At 43.9% G+C, this 23241-nt stretch overlaps 1 protein-coding gene and 1 long non-coding RNA gene across 2 annotated transcripts in view; one reads left to right on the top strand and one right to left on the bottom strand.

The window, feature by feature from the left end:
* Positions 1-23241, bottom strand: part of LOC139280668 (uncharacterized) — a 237155-nt gene that overhangs the window by 124007 nt on the left and 89907 nt on the right. The gene's annotated exons all lie outside the window — the stretch shown is intronic.
* The window catches only part of ppm1h (protein phosphatase, Mg2+/Mn2+ dependent, 1H), a 198144-nt gene that overhangs the window by 137355 nt on the left and 37548 nt on the right, over positions 1-23241 (top strand). The window contains exons 4-5 of the mRNA XM_070900271.1: positions 8266-8378; positions 19099-19183. Coding sequence (XP_070756372.1) covers positions 8266-8378; positions 19099-19183 — 198 coding nt within the window. The remainder of the gene's footprint in view (positions 1-8265; positions 8379-19098; positions 19184-23241) is intronic.

The raw sequence follows: 23241 nt of genomic DNA, 5'->3' as shown, positions 1-23241 counted from the left end.
TTGGTTTAACATCTCATCCACAAGACGGTACCTCTGACAGTGCAGCGCTCCCTCAGCACTGCACTGGAATCTCAGCCTAGATTTTTTTTTTTGTGCTCAGCTCCCTGGAGTAGGACTTGAACCCACAACCTTCTGAATCCAAGGCAAGTGTGCTATCTACTGAGCCACGGCTGACACTTCATGGCTGATATTCTACCTCAACTCCACTTACCCGCCCGATCCCCATAATCCCTTGATTCCCTTAATATCCAGAAATATCTCCATCTATTGCTGGCCACGTCTACTTAAAATCACTGCTGTTCAAAGCGATTCTTTGTATGTGAAGCACTTTAGAGACGTTTCTGAGAGATGTGTGATAAGGCGCCCTATCAATGAAAGCCTTTCTCTTTTTAATGTGTCCAATTGGCAGTTGTATTGATCAGATAAAAATGGTCTCATTCCTCAAAGGCAGTGAGCAGCAAAGGCTGGGCTGGCACCGATGCGCTATAACCTAAAGTTACAAAGATTTTGGCAATACAGTTTATTGAGTTCTACCGAGCGTTTCTCGAAAGAGAAAAAAACTGCTTATAACACAGAACCATTGAAGGTGATCGCAAATAATTTGCAAGGAAGTTAATGAACTGTCTAAAATTACATGCTCTGCCGAGGACTGATGCAGGCAAATGAATGACCTTTCGTGCATTGTGTGATTGTGATTGCCATGTTGCAATTTGATACTTTTATCCTCAACACCAAGAGCAGTTTAAGGTCTGTTATTTGAACCAATTTCCTTTAACTTTGTGTTGTGCAATTAAACATTAAAGTATTAGTAGCCCCATTATTTAGCAATGCGAGCTCTATAGCTGTGGGGTTTCTGTTCATTCAGTAAGAGCTGGTAAACACTGCACAGACTGAGCATGATGAAAGCTGTCCTGTCCAATCACAAATTGGACCAATTTTCCTAGCCCCTTTATCAAGGGATATGGATTAAAGGCGGGTAAATGGAGTTGAAGTACAGATCGGCCATGATCTGATTGAATGGTGGAACAGGGTCAAGGGGCTGAATGGCCCAGTCATGTGCCTATGTACTCTGGCGCTGAATAGGTGTAGTGTTCCCACAGTGTTCCCAAGAAAACAGATTACCTGGCCATTATCACGTTGCTGTTTGTGGGAGCTTGCTGTGCGCAAATTGGCAGCTGCTTTTCCTACATTACAACAGTGACGACACTTCAAAAAGTACTTCATTGGCTGTAAACCGCTTTGGGATGTCCTGGGGCAGTGAAAGGCGCTATATAAATGCAAGTCTTCCTTTTTGTTTTCTTTAAGTGCTCTGAGTCCCTCTTGTGAGGCCTGCAGCAGCAGCGATGGTTGCCATGACTGGATTTTGTTTGACTCCTGGAGGATCAGCCAGAAGATTACCGTCCAATCCCTGGCCCGGGCCCAATGGCCTTTAAAAGCAAGTGAAGGGACTTTTTGGGTATGGTAGTATAGTGTGGGGGGGGGGGGGGGTGGTCAAGGTCTCCAAATGGGACCTCTGCTCGTGAAGTCACATGACAATGAGGTAGAAGGGTTGGGAATGACCTCTCCCAGATCACTTGCATGGAAATGCAATGCCAGCACCTATTGAAGGCACAAGCGCTCAGCTCTCCCCACCACTGCAACCCCCCCTCCCCCCTCCCCGAAAGAAGGCCTGGAGTGTTGGGCTTACATAGAGAGGGCAGCCATCCAGTGAGATGTGTTTTCACCCCATTTGCTGTGCGGTAACTATGCATTCCCTGGGCATCAGTGAAAGAAATATTGGGCCATGTTCCATTGATTTATTTTTACATAGGATGTACGGCACACAAACAGGCCATTAAGCCCAACCAGTCCATGCGGCATTTACGTTCCACTCGAGCCTCCTCCCGTGTTTCCTCATCTAAATGTATCAGCGTAACCCTCTATTTCCTTCTCCCTCATATGCTTGTCCAGTCTCCCTTTAAATGCATCTATACTATTCGCTTCAACCACTCCCTGTGGCAGCGAGTTCCACATTCTCACCACTCTTTTGCATATAGAAATTTCTTCTGAATTCCCTATTGGATTTCTTGGTGACTATCTTATGCTCTTCCCCACAAATGGAAACATTCTCTCTCTATCCACTCTATCAAAACCTTCCATAATTTTAAAGACGTATATTAGCTTTTTTTCAAGAGAAAAGAGACCCAGCCTGTACATCCTTTCATGATGATTATACCCTCACATTTCTGGTGTGATCCTTGTAAATCTTCTCTGCGCCCTCTTCAGTGCCTCTGTATCCTTTTTATCTTAATTACTGTGCTTGTTCTACATTTAGGAAACAATTATACAAGTTCCACCTCAGAGTACAGTTCCTTAATTTGATGCAATTCTTAATTCATGGTTTATGATTATAATTCCATGACACCAATTTTAATTAAATTTAATTTAAAATAGCATCTTTCGGCATCACTGCTTATCAAGTTTTCACACATTATTACAGGTTTCAGTGCTTTATAACTCACTTGCTGTTGTCTTCGAGAATAAGTGCTATAAAAACAGGATTCAGCCAAACTGCGTCACTGCAGTTCCACTCGATGCAAAGTGAAACCATGGCGAGATTGCTCCCAGCTTGAAAATCAGCAGTGTAAAAACACCGGTTGAGAAGGGGAATAAGACATGCTGTTTGTAATGTCTGTAAGCTTGTAAGGTTTGTAGCTCCACACTGTGGATGTTGACGTATTGTGTACTGCAACTACAGAGTTAATAATAAACAGAACCAGGCAGATTCCGGAGGCTTCCAACAGAGCTGCTTGCCATGTTAGGAGCTGTGTGTGCTGTGCTCTGTGAATATATCACATTTGGCGATGAGATGGGATTTTTCGGATGATTTTGTTGGTGAAGGATTCAGCCAGCCGACAGAGACTTTGGGAAAAAAGCTACAAAATCCGAGGTAAAATACAGCACACGGTGTGAACAACTAGAGATTAAAATGGCAGGTGTAATCGGACATTTGGGGGAATATAGACACGACCGGGAACGTTTGTGGATTGGCTAGAAATGTATTTCACTGCAAATCACATAATAGAAGTTCCAGACAATGCAGTCCAGAACCAGGCCGTGTTGGAACGTAAGAAAGCGATCTTCTTATCGGAGGCGGGTCCGGCATTGTACGAAACCCTTGTAAATCTGCTTGTGCCTGACGAGCCACAGGACACAACGCTTAAAGTGATTTTAACGAAGCTGGAGCAGCACTATAACTCCAAACCGTTAGAAATTGCTGAAAGCTATCGTTTCAGGATTCTGAATCAAAAGGCTGATGAAAGTATCAGTGATTACATCGTAGCATTAAAAAAGCTATCGATGCACTGTAATTTTGGAAACTTTCAAAACCGGGCATTACCGGGATTGATTTGTTTGTGGGGTGAAAAATGATGCAATCAGAAGGAAGTTATTGACGATGGATGACTTGACTTTTGAGATTGCTCGTCAGACAGCGAGGTCGATGGGCATGGCTGAACAATATTCCCAAGAATTAAATAATAATTACGGTCGTCAGTCAACCGAGGTAAATCACCTGCAGGTTCAAAGTAAAAGATGGTGGGGGCCCAAAGTCTCAGAAACTGGAAATTCTAACAGAGCGTCGAAGTCGTGCTATAGGTGCCTGGGACAACACATTGCTCAAAGTTGTCCATACATGAAGGCAGAGTGTTTCTTCTTCAGAAAGACTGGGCATCTTGCAAAGGCATGCCGACTGAAGGCTAAACCAGCTTTTAAAGCTATGAGTCCAGCGTTTAAAGCTATAAGTAGAAATCACAAGACACTACATAGCATGGAAGAACAACAACAGGACGAGGAGATGTTAGAGTTACACGTCATCAGGAGCACGAGGTTAATGGACAGCGTTTCGGAAAGCATCAAAATCCACATAGATGTTGTGGGATTCAAGATACCAATGGAAATTGACACGGGTGCATCTGTGAGTGTAGTACCGGAGTCGTTGTAGCTCAACAAATTGCGTGATTTCCAACGAGAAAAATCCAAGATAGAGCTGCGAGGCTACTCGGGAGAGAAAATTCCTGTGGTAGGTCGTATCACCATACCGGTGAAATATAAAGATCAATTTCAGAACTTGCCCCTAATAGTGAAAGGAGACAAAATCTGCCTTACTAGGAAGAAATTGGTTGAGCTCACTGAAGCTGGATTGGAGTAAGATTTTCTGTGTGGAAGCGAGATTTTCATCAACGGATGAGGTTATCAAGAAATATCCGAAGGTGTTCTGCGAAACGGGCAGTCCGATCCAATGCTTCAAGGCGAGTGTCAGGGTACAGAAGGACGTTAGATCGGTTTACTACAAGCCACATTCCGTACCATATGCACTCGAGGAGAAAGTTGAGTAAGAACTCAAAAGACTGGAGACTAAGGTAAGATTGTGTGGTGATTATAAAGTAACCGTAAACCAGGTTCTAGAGGGTAATGTCCCCAATACATTGCCGAATATAGAAGATGTGTTCACAACACTGACAGGTGGTCAGATCTTCTCAAAACTGGATCTTACGAATGCCTACTTACAGCTTGAACTAGATGAGGAGTCCAAGTCATGTTTGACTATAAATACTCATCTAGGCCTATATCAATTTAATAGGCTACTGTTTGGAGTGTCTTCCGCCCCTGCCATATTCCAAGGGGTGATGAACCAGATTTTGCAAGGTATTGAAGGGGTAGTATGTTATTTGGATGACATACTAATTTCAGCAACAAATAGGCAAATTCATAATAACATATTAAACCTCCTCAAACGGCTAGAGAAGCACAGAGTACGAGTGTCTGCTCGTAAGTGTGAGTTATTTAAAAACTCAGTGGAGTACTTAGGGTACAGAGTAGACAAAGATGGTTTACATCCAACCATGGAAAAATTGGATGCAATTAGAAATGCACCCACTCCCAGGAATGTCACTGAACTTCATTCATTCTTGGGTCTTTTGAACTATTATGGGAAGTTTCTACCAAATTTGGCTACAGTATTACATCCACTGAATGAACTTTTGAAAAAACAGGTCCATTGGAAGTAGTCAAAAGAATGCGATACAGCATTCAAGGAGTGTTAAAGCAAATTGGTAGAGAGCACCATGTTAGTTCATTATGACATATCTAAGGAGATTAAGCTAGCATGTGATGCCTCTCTGCATGGAGTTGGGGCAGTAATCTCTCATGTTTCAAGTAATGGGGAGGAGAGACCAATTGCTTTTGCTTCACGCACTCTCAATGCCAGTGAGAGTAATTATGCGCAAATTGAAAGGGAAGCTTTGGCATTAATTTTTGGGATCAAGAAGTTTCACAAATACTTGTATGGTCGTAAGTTTACCATCGTTATGGACTATAAGCCCCTAACAGCAATCCTCCATCCAAAGTCCTCAGTTCCAACATTAGCTGCAGCCCGAATGCAGAGATGGGCTTTGATTTTGTCAGCATATGCATATAATAATTAATACAGACGATCAGCTGATCACAGTAATGCTGATGCAATGTCTAGATTGCCTTCCCCATCACAAGTTACACCCGATAGGGAAGAAGTGTTTTATTTTTCATACATTGATGAACTGCCAGTCACAGCTGAAGAGATTGGTAGAGCAACCAAACGTGAACCAGTGATGTCAAAGGTGTATGAATATATTGCAAATGGATGGCCAAACCAGGTAACAGACAAAGATACACATCCATTCTTCATTCGTAGGAATGAATTATCAGTCGATAAAGATTGTGTCATGTGGGGTGCAAGAGTGGTTATACCAAATAAATTCAGGTCCAAATTATTAGGAGACCTCCATGACCAGCACCTGGGAATGTGCTTGACCAAGAGTTTTGCACGCAGTTATTTATGGTGGCCAGGTCTTGCTAAAGATATAGAGTGCATCGTGAGTCAGTGTACAACATGTCAATCGGTAAGCCAGTAACCCCCACCAATACCATTACAGCCATGGAAATGGCCTCCCAGGGTGTGGCAAAGGCTACATATTGATTTTGCTGAGTTAGAAGGACAACAATTGTTCATTGTGATTGATAGCCATTACGAAGTGGGTTGAGGTGCTTCCAATGTGGAAAATAACAACAAGTAAAACATTGGACATTTTACGAAAATTATTTTCTTCATTTGGCCTCCCTGAAGAGATTGTTTCGGATAATGGACCACAATTTTGTTCAGAAGAATTTGCACAATTCACGAGCAAAAATGGTGTGAAACATACCATGGTTCCACCATAACATCCTGCTTCGAATGGTGCAGCAGAGCACACTGTACAAATTGTAAGACGTGCCCTCATAAAACAAATGTTAGATCCAAATCCAAGGAAAATTGGCTAATTTTTTGATTACATATCGAAAAACTCCTCATACAACTACTGGTAGAACACCAGTAGAGTTGTTTCTCAAACGACAGCCACAAACCAGATTCTCGTTGTTGAAACCAAATTTGGCACAGTCCGTAGAAGAGACACAATTAAGACAGAAAGAGAATCATGATAGAGGTAGAGTAAAAGAGAGAAGTGTGAAATTAAACCAGCTGGTGAAAGTGAAGAACCATCACCATAAATGGGTAGAGTGATGAAGATATGTGGTCCTCGCACATATTTGGTAAAGATGTTTGATAATGGACAGGTTAGGTTTGTTCATGTTGATCATATTTTACCTACAGACATGGAAGGAGTTGAAGGTGGGAATGATTCAATTATTTCTGACTCATCAAATAGTTTTGATACACCAGTAGCAAATCCTAAATCCAATGTACTGGAAACAAATCCAGGAGAGAATCAGAATGAAAGTCTGAGTCCGAGTCAGGAAAACAAAGAGCCTGAAGTTAGTGAGTTCAATTGAAAATCAAGAAAATTCCGTGGAGGAAAATGTTCCTCAGGATGAGCCTCGAATGAGTGTGAAATCGACATCATGTTTGGAAGGTTCTGTCCGAGAGCGAAGGTATCCTCTTCGAAACAGAAAACGTGGTAATGTTAAATTTGTAAATATGGAAAAAAAAATAAGTTTATATCCTGTGTTATGTATAAACATGAAAGTGATGTATGATGTTTGTTATAATAACTTCTTCATTAAGGAGGGAGAAGTGTAATGTCTGTAAGCTTGTAATGTTTATAGCTCTACACTGTGGATGTGGATGTATTGTGTACTGCAATTGCAGAGTTAATAATAAACAGAACCAGGCAGATTCTGGAGGCTGCCGACAGAGCTGCCTGCCATGTTAGGAGCTGTGTGTGCTATGCTCTGTGAATATATCACATTGTTCATGTGAGAATAAAAGTTTGAGTGCAGGTATTTGTGTAATCTCCGGCCTATTTTTAACTGACACGATCATTGTTTCACAGTTTTGCTAACTGTTGGTATCATTGGTGTTGGTGCAATGCACCATGAGGCACAGTCAGTGTCGAAGACACAAGCAAGGAAGCTATGTTGAATCTTTATAAATCACTGGTTAGGCCTCAGCAGGAGTATTGTGTCCCGTTCTGGGCACCAGTCTTTAGGAAGGATGCAGAGGGGATTTACGGGAATGGTACATAGGAAGGAACATAGGAACAGGAGTAGGCCTTTCAGCCCATCATTTACTACTAGCAGTAGGTTCGGTAACCAGAGGACACAGATTTAAGGTAATTGGCAAAAGAACCAGAAGGGAGATGAGAAGAATTTGTTTTACACCTGATCTGGAATGCACTGCCTGAAAGGGTAGTGGAAGCAGATTCAGTAGTAACTTTCAAAAAGAAATTGGATAAACACTTGTAAAGGAACAATTTGCAGGACTATGGGGAACGAGCAGGGGAGTGGGACTAATTGGATCGCTCTTTCAAAGAGCTGGCACAGGCAGGATGGGCCGAATGGCCTCCTGTGCTGTATCATTCTATGAAAAGGGTGAGTAGTTTCACTACAGCTTGTTTCACTTCAAATCCACATTGGACTGCAGCCGAAAGCATGGGGCAATCTGACAACGGGTCAAACCCCCCCCCCCCCCTCAAAAAAAATATTAAGCTATCTTCTCTCTGTTAGGTGCTGAACATTGCTATCATTTTCCGTCTTTAATTTATTTGCACAAGTTGAATTTCGGTGTTGCCAGAGATTCGAGACTGCTTCTTAAAAAGTAAAGCAGTGAATCGCTACCACATGCCATTAAAATTCTCAAAACCTTTGAGGCACAGGTGGATGAAGAATTGCCAATAGTGCCGCGTTCTCTGTGGCTGGCTCCTGAATAACAATATTGTCTCCTTTGTGTCTCCCTCTTGCTGCCGACCACAGGACTTGCAAATTGGGCGCGAGAGAAGCACGTACAATATCTCTGGTGGCTGCACCTCCTTGGCTGTGGTATTTCTGATGGGCAAGCTGTACGTAGCAAATGCTGGGGATAGCAGGTAAGACTAACTTTGCAAGCTTTATCTCTCTCTGTCCTTCAATAGTAAATGTGACGTGGGGATTTCATAGCAAAGACCAGGTTACTCATTAAACTCTGCCTTCTGTATCAGAAGTGCTTTCCGATCTCGGCTCCAATGGACGAATGTTATGGGGGGGCAATTTTAACCAAACCCGCCCATTGAAAATCTGACAGGATCGGGTGCCACGCTGGTTTTCAATCCTGCCCAATATTACTCTCCGTTGGGGCTGCGTGTAAAACCAGTGCTCCACCCGATCCCATGGGTTTCCCCTGGCTGGAGAGTCGAGAACTAGGGGGCACAGTCTCAGGATAAGGGGTCGGCCACTTAGGGCCGAGATGAGGAGGAATTTCTTCACTCAGAGGGTTGAGAATCTTTGGAATTTCCCAGAGGGCTGTGGATGCTGAGTCCCTGAATATATTCTAGGCTGATATGGATCGATTTTTGGAGTCCAGGGGAAGCAAGGGATTATGGAGATCGGGCTGGAAAGTGGAGTTGAGGTCGATGATCAGCCATGATCTTATTGAATGGCGGAGCAGACTCGAGGGGCCGTATGGCCTACTTCTGCTCCTATTTCTTATGTTCTTGTGTTCTTGTGTTTCCCATCTGGTTAAAAGTACCCCGTCAGCGTGCATTCCGCAGCATTAGTTTGTCAGTAATTAGCCAAAGAAAAATATCAACGACATCAGTGAAAACGATAAATGTTGGAGATATTTTTCAGCAGTGCTCAAGATTCTAAGACGGGTACAAAGCTGATGACATTATTTCATACAGCATATTTTGTCACGTCGTTTAATTATTGACATTCAAATTAGCTGATGCATTGATAAGCTCCGCAGTTGCAAACACTGCAGTTCAGGATGATAATTGCCTTCTCAGCCTTACCTCACAATTTCTACAGCTTTTATTTACCAAACCGAATTTAGACAAGTTTGCAGAGACTGGGCGTAATTTTGACTTGTAAAACGGATGATAGCAAGTCGGCAGCCCGTTTTGCATCTCTCCTGATCTTTAGTGTCAGCAGTGACGCAGGGGGTAGCACCCTCACCTCTGAGTCAGAAGGTTGTGGGTTCAAGTCCCACTCCAGGGACGTGAGCGTATAAATCTAGGCTGACACCAATGCAGTGCTAAGGGAATGCTGTACTGTCTGAGGTGCCGTCTTTCGGAAGAGACGTTAAACCGAGGCCCCGTCTGCTCTCTCCGGTGGACGTAAAAGATCCCACGCACTATTTCGAAGAAGAACAGGAGAGTCAGCCCCGGTATCCTGGCCAATGTTAATCCCTCAATCAGCATAACAAAAACAGGTTATCTGGTCATTATCATGTTGCTGTTTGTGGGAGGTTGCTGTGTGCAAATTGGCTGCCACGTTTCCCACATTACAACAGTGACTACACTCCAAAAATTACTTCATTGGCTGTAAAGCGCTTTGAGAAGCCCAGTTGTCGTGAAAGGCGCTATATAAAAATACAGGTACAACGTCTGAAATCCGTAATCCTCGGGACTGAGTCCGTGCCGGTGTTTGGGTTTTGCCGGATTTCAGACCAGAAAATCAATAGTCTGAAATCTGGAATCCTCGGGACCGAATCTGTGCCGGATTTCGGGTTTTGCTGTATTTCGGACCTTGCTGCCTGCCGATCCTCCGCTCGCCAATTCACGGTGCTCCTCTGCTCGCTGATTCACGCCACTCCTCGCCGCCTGCCAATTCCCGCGGCCCCCCCCTCGGTGCTGTGTTTTTTACCGGATTCCTCATCCCTTACTGCCCAATGTCGCCATCTTGACTGCCTCAAAAATGTCTGGTTTTTGGACAATTCCAGTTTTCAGAATTCCAGATTCAGGACATTGTACCTGTACAAGTCTTTTTTCTTTTTTATTTCCATTGAAGTCAATGGGGAAGAGATGTAAACTGGGCAGCTGATTCACCATTGCACTATTGTATAAAATCAACATTGCCCCCGCTGAGTGCAGAAGTTCAGTAAATCCAGTTAATCCGTTGCCGAGATGGATTCCATTAACTTGAAATGTCAACTTCTGACTTCATTATACGTTCCAGTAATGAATTGTGACTCTCTGTAAACAAGAGGGGTTTGTGAAAAGCTCTCCTGCGCTCCATAATGCTGTATTTGTATTTGCGTGCACTGTGAGTAACTCGGTGTACATTATATTGTACTACCCTACACCCGACCCCCACCCCGCCAAAATAATAGCGCGCGCACAAGGAATGATTTGCTTAAGGAATGATTTATATTGGAGTGTTTTTGGACAGGTTGCATTCCAGAGACAGAAGATTATGAAAAGGCAATTCTGTGGCTGTCAGGCGAGGTCTTGTCATGTGAACCCTTGGAATGCAGTTTAGATGATAAATCATTTAAAAACTGACTAGTGATACTAATGGTGTGGTCATGTTTAATTGCATCATTTATCGTCCTATTTGGAAGCCTGTTAAAGCGACTAATGGTGCCATTTAAACTCTTTTGTCCTACCAATATGATTGAAATATATGCCCCGAGTTTTAACGTAATACCATCAAAATGAACAAGAAAGACTTGTATTTATATAGCGCCTTTCACGATCACCAGATGTCCCAAAGTGCTTTACAGCCAGTGAAGTATTTTTGGAGTGCAGTCACTGTTGTAATGTGGGAAACATGGCAGCCAACTTGTGCACAGCAAGTTCCCACAAACAGCAATGTGCTAATGACCAGGTCATTTGGATTTTTATTGTGATGTTGATTGAGGGATAAATATTGGCCAGGACACCGGGGATAATGCCCCCTGCTCTTCTTCGAAATAGTGCCACGGGATCTTTTACGTCCACCTGAGAAGGTTTAACGTCTCATCCGAAAGACGGTACCTCCAACAGTGCAGCACTCCCTCAGTACTGCACTGGAGTGTCTGCCTACATTTTTGTGCTCAAATCTCTGGAGTGGGACTTGAATCCACAACATTCTGGCAAGAGTGCTACCCATTGAGCCATAGCTGACACTCAAGAGGCCCAGGAAGACCAAGGAAGCGCTGGTTTGACAATGTCATGAGTGGCTTGTTGCAGAAAGAGATGCAGATGACTGAAGTGGCCAGGCTAGTTCAGACCCGGAAACCGTGGAGTGAATTCATCGTCACTGCCCAGCTGACGGACGGGAATCTAGTCATAGTTGTATCATCAAAATCTAAAATGTTCCAATTATCTTTAAGATGAAACTGTGATGTTTACATCAAGGAATAGTTTAGAAATCATCAACTTTCATTTATGTAGCACGTTCAACTTGGAGAAAAAAAATAACACCTCAAGGCTGTCTTGAGGGGAAGAAAGGAATGGAAGCTGGGAGGAGAGAGGGTGAGGAGTGAGGGGGAGGAGGAGAGAGGGTGAGGAGGGAGGAGGAGGAGAGAGGGTGAGGAGGGAGGAGGAGGAGAGAGGGTGAGGAGGGAGGAGGGGGAGAGCGGGTGGGGAGGCAGGAGGGGGGATGGGGAGGAGATGAGGAGGAGGGGAGAGGGTTGAGGGTGCTATAGGCTTAGTTGAAGAGTTGATAATTATAGGGGGTTTAAAAGGCAAAGAGTGAAAGAGAAATTAAGGGCTTCAGCCATCCGCTGCTCTCTTCTGCCCCTGTAATATTTCTTTCACGGGTTCTTTGTTTAAGAATTCATAGCAACACATTGCTATTAAGAACTAGTTGGTTTATTAACAAAGGTTTAACAATCAGGCGACACATTACCAGTTCATCCATTCGGCTCTCAGCCACATGCCTCATTGTGGATGACCTAGACCCAGCTGGCTGGGATTTTATTGAGTCTTGTGAATATCACACGACTGGCTAAGCCACTCACAATGCAACAGCTCTATAAACCTGTGAGCATACTCACACAGGTACATACATTACAGCCCTGCCCACCCTCCACATCTAGTCATTTTGCAGCTTTTCTTCTATCTTTTGTCTTTACTCTTTCAAAGCTCGTCATTTCCATGCAACCCAGTTCTTGCTCCCGTAATCTCCGATCCATCCAACTCCTGACCAGGAGGTGATGGTTCCGGCAGCTCTGTGGATGGTCTTGGTTTTAAAGGTGATAATCTCTGAGCTCCATCACTTGCTGATACAAGTGAAGGTGGAGGGGTGATTTTTGTGCGTTAAGAAAGAGTTGTGGATTGTCCTAACCATCCAGGATAATTGTGGTGTAGAAGGATGATTTGGCCATGGAGCCAGAGAAACAATCATAGAAACATAGAAACATAGAAAATAGGTGCAGGAGTAGGCCATTCGGCCCTTCGAGCCTGCAACCACCATTCAATATGATCATGGCTAATCATGCAACTTCAGTACCCCATTCCTGCTTTCTCACCATATCCCTTGATCCCTTTATCTGTAAGGGCCACATCTAACTCTCTTGAATATATCTAACAAACTGACCTCAACAACTTTCTGTGGTAGAGAATTCCACAGGTTCATAATTCTGAGTGAAGAAGTTTCTCCTCACCTCGGTCCTAAATGGCTTACCTCTTATTCTTAGACTGTGACCCCTGATTCTGGACTTCCCCAACATCGGGAACATTTTTCCTGCATCTAACCTGTCCAATCCTGTCAGAATGTTATATGTTTCTATGAGATCCCCTCTCATTCTTCTAAATTCCAGTGAATATAAGCCTAATCGATCCAGTCTTTCTTCATATGTCAGTCCAGCCATCCCTGGAATCAGTCTGGTGAACCTTCGCTGCACTCCCTCAAGAGCAAGAATATCCATCCTCAGATTAGGAGACCAAAACTGTACACAATATTCAAGGTGTGGCATCACCAAGGCCCTGTACAACTGTATTAAGACCTCACTGCTCCTATACTCAAATCCTCTCGCTATGAAGGCCAACATGCCATTTGCTGCCTTCACCGTCTGCTGTACCTGCATGCCAACGTTCAATGACACCCAGGTCTCGTTGCACCTCCCCTTTTCCTAATTCAGAAAAAATTCTGCCATCCTGTTTTGCCACCAAAGTGGATAACCTCACATTTATCTACATTATACAGCATCTGCCATGCATTTGCCCACTCACCTAACCTGTCCAAGTCACCCTGTAGTCTCTTAGCATCCTCCTCACAGCTTTGTGTCATCTGCAAACGTGAAGATATTACATTAAATTCCTTCATCTCAATCATTAATGTATATTGTAAATAGCTGGGGTCCCAGCACTGAACCTTGCGGTACCCCACTAGTCACTGCCTGCCATTCTGAAAAGGATCTGTTTATTCCTACTTTTTGCTTCCTGTCTGCCAACCAGTTCTCTATCCACGTCAATACATTACCCCCAATACCATGTGCCTTAATTTTGCACACTAATCTCCTGTGTGGGACCTTGTCAAAAGCCTTTTGAAAGTCCAAATACACCACATCCACTGGTTCTCCCTTGTCCACTCTACTAGTTACATCCTCAAAAAATTCTAGAAGATTTGTCAAGCATGATTTCCCTTTCATAAATCCATGCTGGCTTGGACCGATCCTGTCACTGCTTTCCAAATGCGCTGCTATTTCATTTTTAATAATTGATTCTAACATTTTCCCCACTACCGATATCAGGCTAACCGGTCTATAATTCCCTGTTTTCTCTCTCCCTTTTTTTAAAAGTGGGGTTACATTAGCTACCCTCCAATTGATCCAGTCTATAGAATGTTGGAAAATGACCACCAATGCATCCACTATTTCTAGGGCCACTTCCTTAAGTACTCTGGGATGCAGACTTTCAGGCCCTTGGGATTTATTGGCCTTCATTCCCATCAATTTCCCTAACACAATTTCCTGATTAATAAGGATTTCCTTCGTTCCTCCTTCTCGCTGGACCCTCGGTCCCCTAGTATTTCCGGAAGTTTATTTGTGTCTTCCTTAGTGAAGGCAGAACCAAAGAATTTGTTCAATTGGTCTGCCATTTCTTTGTTCCCCATTATAAATTCACCTGATTCTGACTGTAAGGGACCTACATTTGTCTTCACTAATCTTTTTCTCTTCACATATCTATAGAAGCTTTTGCAGTCAGTTTTTATGTTCCCTGCAACCTTACTCTCATACTCTATTTTCCTCCTCCTAATTAAACCCTTAGTCCTCCTCTGCTGAAGTCTAAATTTCTCCCAGTCCTCAGGTTTTCTACTTTTACTGGCCAATTTATATGCCTCTTCCTTGGATTTAATACTATCCCTAATTTCCCTTGTTAGCCACGGTTGAGCCACCTACCCCGTTTTATTTTTACGCCAGACAGGGATGTACAATTGTTGAAGTTCATCCATGTGATCTTTAAATGTCTGCCATTGCCTATCCACCGTCAACCGTTTAAGTATCATTCGCCAGTCTATCCTAGCCAATTCACGCCTCATACCATCGAAGTTACCTTTCTTTAATTCAGGACATCTTCAGTAAGCAGCAAGTGGGAACCCCAATGTAAATTTGGATTTGGCAAGTTTGTCTGTCAGGAGACATATTTTCTTTTTAAACTGGGCCCACCTGGAGCTGGCCATGTATTAGGGTTGCTGTTAACTGTGCTGCATACATGCCATGATCTTACAGATCGGCCATGATCTTATTGAATGGCAGAGCAGGCTTGAGGGGCCAAATGGCCTACTCCTGCTCCTATTTCTTATGCTTCATGTGGTTAAGCCAGATCTGCCATCAGATGACAGACCAATGAAGTGTCAGATGCGTTATTAAGATGCAAATATGGGAACTGTATTAAAGGGGAGAGGTAAAAATGGTCCGTGACTTGGAGGGGATCTTGGTGGGGGTGAAGTCATCAAAGGCTTGAACATGATTGTGTCTCTGTCTTCATGGCCAAATCATCCTTCTACACCACAATTATCCTGGATGGTTAGGACAATCCACAACTCTTTCTTAATGCACAAATATCACCCCTCCACCTTCACTTGTATCAGCAAGTGATGGAGCTCAGAGATTATCACCTTTAAAACCAAGACCATCCAGGGAACATCAGAGACTGAGGCACCATTCCTGGTGCCAGCCATAGGTGTGTCCAGGGCCCGAAGTCCGAGTCAGGGGCTGAAACAGAGTGAAGCACTGCAGGGTCACCAGGTAAGAGGAGGTGCAGGATAGGGGCGAGAGGGCAAAAAGGGCAGCCGTAAAACATCCATAAACATTCCCCTGTCCACTACTTTAGTCACCGCCTCAAAAAAATCCAATCGGGTTTGTAAGGCCTGACCTACCCCTATGTTCACTTAGATACATACTACAGAACCTTAGCAGTCACAAGCATGTTCCCATTAATTTGCATGTTTCAAGTTGCGGATACTGAACAGATTTTGGTGTTGTGATTTGCAATTTATCTGTAACCACAAATTAAAACAGGATGCATTAATGGATAAGAAATATAAGCCCAACTAGGGCCTGGTTGCCTTGGTATCTGGGCCCGATCACCTGGGTTGCGGCACAGGTGGGCCTTAATTTAGACACGTCTGTTGTTAATCGTGTAACGTTGGAACTGTGTCTGAATATCACCCGAGTGGCTGATACTGGGTTATAGCCTGCTGACTCGCTCCTTGGTACCATACTTGCATTCTGTAGATGAAATTGAAAGTTACATAATGACTGACAGTCCAGAAGCATTTTCAGGAAGGTTCCAGAATCTTGGCACAGTGCCAAATGGCATTCACACAAGAATATTTAACTTCTTTGTTATCTCATTACCACCAAGTTATTGGAGAACGCTTGACACGTATTACTGAGAATTTTCAGCACGATATTTATTATACGTGGAATTATGTAGAGTTGGGAATGAGCAATGCTAGGTGGGAGTAAATAATAACACTGAGGAATAATAATAACAGGACATTTGGAAAAGCAAAATTCAGTCAGGCAGAGTCAGCGTGGATTTATGAAGGGGAAGTCATGTTTGACAAATTTGCTGGAGTTCTTTGAGGATGTAACGAACAGGGTGGATAAATGGGAACTAGTGCGTGTGGTATATTTGGACTTCCAGAAGGATTTGACAAGGTGCCACATAATAGGTTACTGCACAAGATAAAAGTTCACGGGGTTGGGGGTAATATATTAGTATGGATAGAGGATTGGCTAACTAAAAGAGAACAGAGGGTCGGGATAAATGGTTCATTCTCTGGTTGGCAACCAGTAACTAATGGGCTGCCGCAGGGATCAATGCTGGGACCCCAACTATTTACAATCTATATTAACAACTTGGAAGAAGGGACTGAGTGTAACATAGCCAAGTTTGCTGACGATACAAAGATGGGAGGAAAAGCAATGTGTGAGGAGGACACAAAAAATCTGCAAAAGGACATAGAAAGGCTAAGTGAGTGGGCAAAAATTTGGCAGATGGAGTATCATGTTGAAAAGTGTGAGGTCATACACTTTGGCAGAAAAAATCAAAAGTTGTTATAGAAACATAGAAAAAGATTGCAAAGTGCCGCAGTACAGCGGGACCTGGGGATACTTGTACATGAAACACAAAAGGATAGTATGCAGGTACAGCAAGTGATCAGGAAGGCCAATGGTATCTTGGCCTTTATTGCAAAGGGATGGAATATAAAAGTAGGGAAGTCTTGCTACAGCTATATAAGGTATTGGTGAAGCCACACCTGGAATACTGCGTGCAGTTTTGGTTTCCATATTTACGAAAGGATATACTTGCTTTGGAGGCAGTTCAGAGAAGGTTCACTAGGTTGATTCTGGGGATGAGGGGGTTGACTTATGAGGAAAGGTTCAGTAGGTTGGGCCTCTACCCATTGGAATTCAGAAGAATGAGAGGTGATCTTATCGAAACGTGTACGATTATGAGGGGGCTTGACAAGGTGGATGCAGAGAGGATATTTCCACTGATGGGAGAGACTAGAACTAGAGGGCACAATCTTAGAATAAGGGACCGCCCATTTAAAACAGAGATGAGGAGAAATTTCTTCTCAGAGGGTTGTAAATCTGTGGAATTCACTGCCTCAGAGAGCTGTGGAGGCTGGGTCATTGAATAAATTTAAGACAGAAATAGACAGTTACTTAAACGATAAGGGGTTATGGGGAGCGGGCGGGGAAGTGAAGCTGAGTCCATGATCAGATCAGCCATGATCTTATTGAATGGCGGAGCAGGCTCGAGGGGCCATATGGCCTACTCCTGTTCCTAGTTCTTATGTTCTTATGTTTAATCAAAAGGTTCTTCTGGCAATAAATTCAGAAACAATGAAAGCAAAGCAGCCATATCTGAAATACTGAAACGATCTGTAACCAGATATAAAATGTTTATCAGAAACAGCATATTGAGATTTAAGTGAGCACCTCTTAAGAGACTTGGATTTCTATAGCGCCTTTAATGACCAACAGACGTCTCAAAGTGCTTTACAGCCAATGAAGTACTTTTGGCGTGTAATCACCGTTGTATTCTGGGAAACGCGGCAACCAATTTGCGCACAAGAAAGCTCCCACAAACAGCAATGTGATAATGACCAGATAATCTGTTTGTTATGTTGATTGAGGGATACATATTGGCCAGGGCACCACGGATAATTCCCCTGCTCTTCTTTGAAACAATGCTATGGGATCTTTTACGTCCACTTGCGAGAGCAGCCTCAGTTTAACGTCTCAACCAAAAGACGGCACCTCCAACAGTGCAGCACTCGCTCAGCACTGCACTGGGAGTGCCTGCCTAGTTTTTTTTGGTACCCCAGTCCCTGGAGTGGGACTTGAACCCACAACCTTCTGACTCTGAGGCAAGAATGCTAGCCACTGAGCCATGGCTGACACTGTGCTAACACAAATTAATAGCACAAGGAATGTGTCAAGTCTTTACATCACAACTATAGTGCACATCCCCATTAGGTTTTAATTGATCATGGGGCAAATTTACAGTTTCTGTGCCCGGATGTATTGAAGTACCCGGGTGCAGTGAAGATGGGCAAATGGGCCAGGGGGAAACGTGTGCATCCAAATGGAGCCCACCAAATTTTCCGTCTACTTGATTTAATGGATGGAAAAATTGGGCAGACTCCCTTCCAGGCATATGTTGTTCTCTCTCCAGTTTTCCTGTACTCAGCAATAACTTGTATTTATATAGTATCTTTAACATCATAAAGCATCCCAAGGCGCTTCGCAGGAGCATCACTTAAAAAAACAAATTGATGCCAAGCCACATAAGGAGCTATTGGGGCAGATGCCCAAAATCTTGGTCCAAGAGGTAGGTTTTAAAGAGCAGCTGAAAGGAGGCAAGAGAGGCCGAGAGGTTTCGGAAGGGAGTTCCAGAGCTTATGGGCCTCGGCAGCTGAAGGCACGGCCACCAATGTTTGAACGATTATAATCAAGGATATTCAAGAGGGCAGAATTAGAGGAGTGCAGAGATCTCACTGGGTTGTGGGGGTGGAGGAGATTACAGAGATAGGGAGGGGCGATGCCATGGGGGGATTTGAAAACAAGGAAGAGAATTTTAAAATCGAGGCGTTGCTTAATCGGGGGTCAATGTATCCACTACGCCCAAGCGCAGGAACAGGGAAACCTGCTCACTAAGCTTCAAATGGCCGGATGATGTGATGGTGCCACAAAGTCCTAATGTATTAATTTTTATCGTATATTATGATCGTTAGCTAGAACTAGACTTTCTTTGTCAAATCGTGCGTCTTTAAGGAAAGTAAATCCAAATTTTGTGTTTGAAGTCCAGATAAGCGAGCGAACATCAGCGGGTCACCAGACTCTCTTTCTTTGTCTGAATATTCCAACTCATTCCGTTTCAGGGCCATTATTGTTCGAAATGAGGAAGTCATTCCAATGTCTTCAGAGTTTACACCAGAGACCGAGCGACAGAGGCTCCAGTACTTGGTAAGAGAGAGTTAAAGTAATACGATGTGTTTATACCAAACATTAATCTGCAATATATAAGAATATAACATAAGAAATAGGAGCAGGAGTAGGCCATATGGCCCCTCGAGCCTGCTCCACCATTTAATACAATCATGGCTGATCCAATCATGGACTCAGGTCCACTTCCCTGTCCGCTCTCCATAACCCCTTATTCCCTTATTGTTTAAGAAACTGTCTATTTCTGTCTTAAGTTTATTCAATGTCCCAGCTTCCACAGCTACTCTGATGCAGCGAATTCCACAGATCCACAATCCTCTGAGAGAAGAAATTTTTCCTCATCTCAGTTTATTCTAAGATTACGCCCCCTAATTCTAGTCTCCCCTATCAGTGTAAACATCCTCTCTGCATTCACCTTGTCAAGCCCCCTCATAATCTTATACGTTTCGATAAGATCACCTCTCATTCTTCTGAACTCCAATGAGTAGAGGCCCAACCTACTCAACATTTCCTCATAAGTCAACCCTCTCATCTCTGGAATCAACCTTGTGAACCTTCTCGAACTGCCTCCAAAGCAAGTATATCCTTTCGTAAATATGGAAACCAAAACTGCACACACTATTCCAGGTGTGGCCTCACCAATACCCTGTACAACGGTAGCAAGACTTCCCTGCTTTTATACTCCATCCCCTTTGCAATAAAGGCCAATATTCCATTGGCCTTCATGATCACTTGCGAGCTTGCGGGAAATCGGGCTAATCTGGTCTTGAAGCTATGTGATGAAGCAATTAATAGCATTTTCTGGCTTTTTAAAATACTGTACTGGGAATAGAAGGTTTAATGCTTCGTGTTACTTTCTGGAAATTTCCATTTTGGGGTGGAAATTCGGTCGCGCCTCTGTGCCATTACTGCCCCACCGGGGTGAAAACCGAGGGGGCAACTGACCGAAAATCTCGCGCTTTGTTCCTTTTCATTTGGATTTCAGCGATCTTTTCGTGAAATAACAGCCGGACTGCCACTTCAGTGCGGTACTGGGGAAGTGCTGCACTGTTGGAGGTGCCGTCTTTTGGATGCGATGCTACACCGAATTCCTGCTCTGGTGGATGTCAACAGTCACATAGCACTATTTAAAGGAGAGCAGGGAGTTCTCCTGTATCCTGGTTGGACTTACTCTCTCATTCAACACCCAGAAACAGATTAACTGATCAATCAGTTACTGTTTGTGGGACCTTGCTGTTTGTGAATTGGTTACTACATTTACCTGCGTGACGATGACTGACCGACTGCTGCCAACGAAATGAATTGGTTGCGCGTGCACGGTTTCAGTGTTTTTCTTGGTAGTTCCGAGTGGGGGCAGGAGGGGGGAAACTGTCGGGTGAAACTATGCTGTGAAGCCGTTTGCAGTGACTGTTTAAAAATATCTGTCCGTTGCTCCATAAAGAGGCTGTCACATAAGAACATAAGAAATAGGAGGAGGACTTGGCCATTCGGCCCCTCGAGCCTGCTCCGCCATTCAATAAGATCATGGCTGATCTTCTACCTCAACTCCACCTTCCAGCACTATTGCTGTATCCCTTGATTTCCTTAATGTCCAAAAATCTATCGATCTCTGATTTTAATATACTCAACGACTGAGCTTCAACAGCCCTCTGGGTAAAGAATTCCAAAGATTCACCACCCTCTAAGTGAAGAGGTTTCTCCTCATCTCAGTCCTAAATGGCCAATCCCTTATTCTGAGACTGTGACCCATGGTTCTGGACTACTCAGCCAGAGGAAATGTCCCCCCTGCATCTACTTTGTCAAGCCCTGTAAAAATGTTGTATGTTTCAATGAGATCACCTCTCATTCTTCTAAACTCTAAGGAATATAGGCCTAGTCTACTCAATCTCTCCTCATAGGTCAATCCTCCCCCGCCCCATCCCAGGAATCAGTCTGGTGAACCTTCGTTGCACTCCCTCAATGGCAAGTATATCCTTCCTTGGGCAAGGAGACCAAAAACTGTACACAATACTCCAGGTGTACTCTCACCAGGGCCCTGTATAATTGCAGTAAGATATCTTTACTCTTATAATTAAATCCTCTTGTGATAAAGGCCAACATACCATTTCCTGTACACAGTCACACAGTCATATCGGAAGTGCTTATTTTGCGTAGGTTTTGTTTCCTTTATAATTGGGATGAAACTTTCTAAAATAACGTAGACCACGTCGCCTGGAGAGAGTTTGGATGCTCGGTTTGATAAAGGATCCCGACAGTGAATGTTTGCTGGTAAGGGTGAAGGTTGGCGATGAGTTTAATGCATTTCGGCTGAACAGAGCCCCGTTCGGAAAAGAAAATCTGCACCAGCAAAACTCAGCAAACATCCACTTTTATTCATTTTCTTCTCTTTTCCCTTCACACGGAGCTCGCGCACCGTACAAATAAATCTTCCCCCCCCCCCCCCCCCCCCCGCAAAATTATTATACATTAATACGTAAACCAACCCAGAGCGCCACAGAATCCACAGATTTATGCGACATGACAATATTATTATACATCCATAATGAAACCACCACCTCTTTATGTGCAGAATGCTTCTGCGCAGCTCCCGGTCATTGGCAGCAGCTTTTGACTCGTTGGCAGCAGTCACTCTGGAAAAAGGACCTCACTCAAGAGTAATACGAAGATCTGTAGCACTTTGCATGTGATGAGGTGCTATAACAATGCCAGTTCATAATCAGTTTAATCACCAACTCTTATTGTTAATAATACAGTGTCAGCTGTGGCTCAGTGGGTCGCACACTCGCCTCTGAGTCAGAAGGTTATGGGTTCAAGTCCCACTCTCGGGACTTGAGCACACAAATCTAGGCTGACACTCCAATGCAGTGCTGAGGGAGCGCTACACTGTTGGAGGTGCCATCTTTCGGATGAGACGTTAAACCGAGTCACTGTCTGCTCTCTCAGGTGGATGTAAAAGATTCTATGGCACTATTTTGCAGAAGAGCAGGGGAGTTATCCCTGGTGTCCTGGCCAATATTTAACCCTCAATCAACATCACTAAAACAGATTATCTGGTCATTCTCACATTGCTGTTTGTGGGAGTTTGCTGTGTGCAAATTGGCTGCCTCGTTCCCCACATTACAACAGTGACTGCACTCCAAAAGTACTTCATTGGCTGTAAAGCTCTTCGAGACGTCCGGTGGTTGTGAAAGGTGCGATATAAATGTAAGTCTTTTAATTTGCCTTTGGTGTACAGATGGCATCACTGTACCTCGCTCCTCGCTCTAATACTGATGGCACTTTGCATCTCGTTCATTTCAGTGTGGGAAGGGAAGCTTGTTAAAAAATGTCCTGTGGTTTTTCATGAATATGGGTCTGCAGCGACTGATCAACAGCCAGTATGAGGCACCCTTTAAATGTGTTTGCTGCTTTAAATGGGAAGGGAGGTGGTGCAGTGTGTTGGTGTTCTGATGTGCTGTGCTATTGAGTGGGAGACTGCAGGTGGGCACTTGCAATTCTGACACACCGAGCTCTCATCTCCGGAATAGTCATGGGGACCCGGGGTGGGGAGGGTGGGGGGGGGGAAAGAGCCTGAGCGACATCCACGCACTTTGCTGGAGGAAGCAATTGCAAATAATTTAGTGATTTGATTGCCGAGATTGAGTGAAAAATGTCTCGGCTGCCGAATGCGTTGTGTGGATAAGGAGGGGGAAAAAAGTGAAAATGGACCGAAGATACAGAAGTAATGGTCATATTGTCCTGAGCAGTGTGTTAAATTGTTTCAGGTGCCTGGAGTGTCGCTCTCGTTGAAATATATTCATTCATGGGATGAGGGTGTCAGCATTTATTGCCCATCCCTAAATGCCCTTGAGAAGGGTGGTGAGTCATCGCCTTGAACCGCTGCTGTCCGTGTGGCCAAGGTACTGTTGGGGAGGAAGTTCCAGGATTTTGACCCAGCGACGATGAAGGAACGGCGATATATTTCCAAGTCAGGATGGTGTGTGACTTGGAGGGAAACATGGAGGTGATGGTGTTCCCATGCACCTGCTGCCCTTGTCCTTCTACGTGGTAGAGGTCGTGGGATTGGGAGGTGCTGCCGA

The sequence above is a fragment of the Pristiophorus japonicus genome, chromosome 15 (assembly GCF_044704955.1).
Source record: "Pristiophorus japonicus isolate sPriJap1 chromosome 15, sPriJap1.hap1, whole genome shotgun sequence".
Lineage (NCBI taxonomy): Eukaryota > Metazoa > Chordata > Chondrichthyes > Pristiophoridae > Pristiophorus > Pristiophorus japonicus.
Note: the sequence above shows the minus strand (reverse complement) of the source record. Positions and strands in the feature narration are given on the sequence as shown.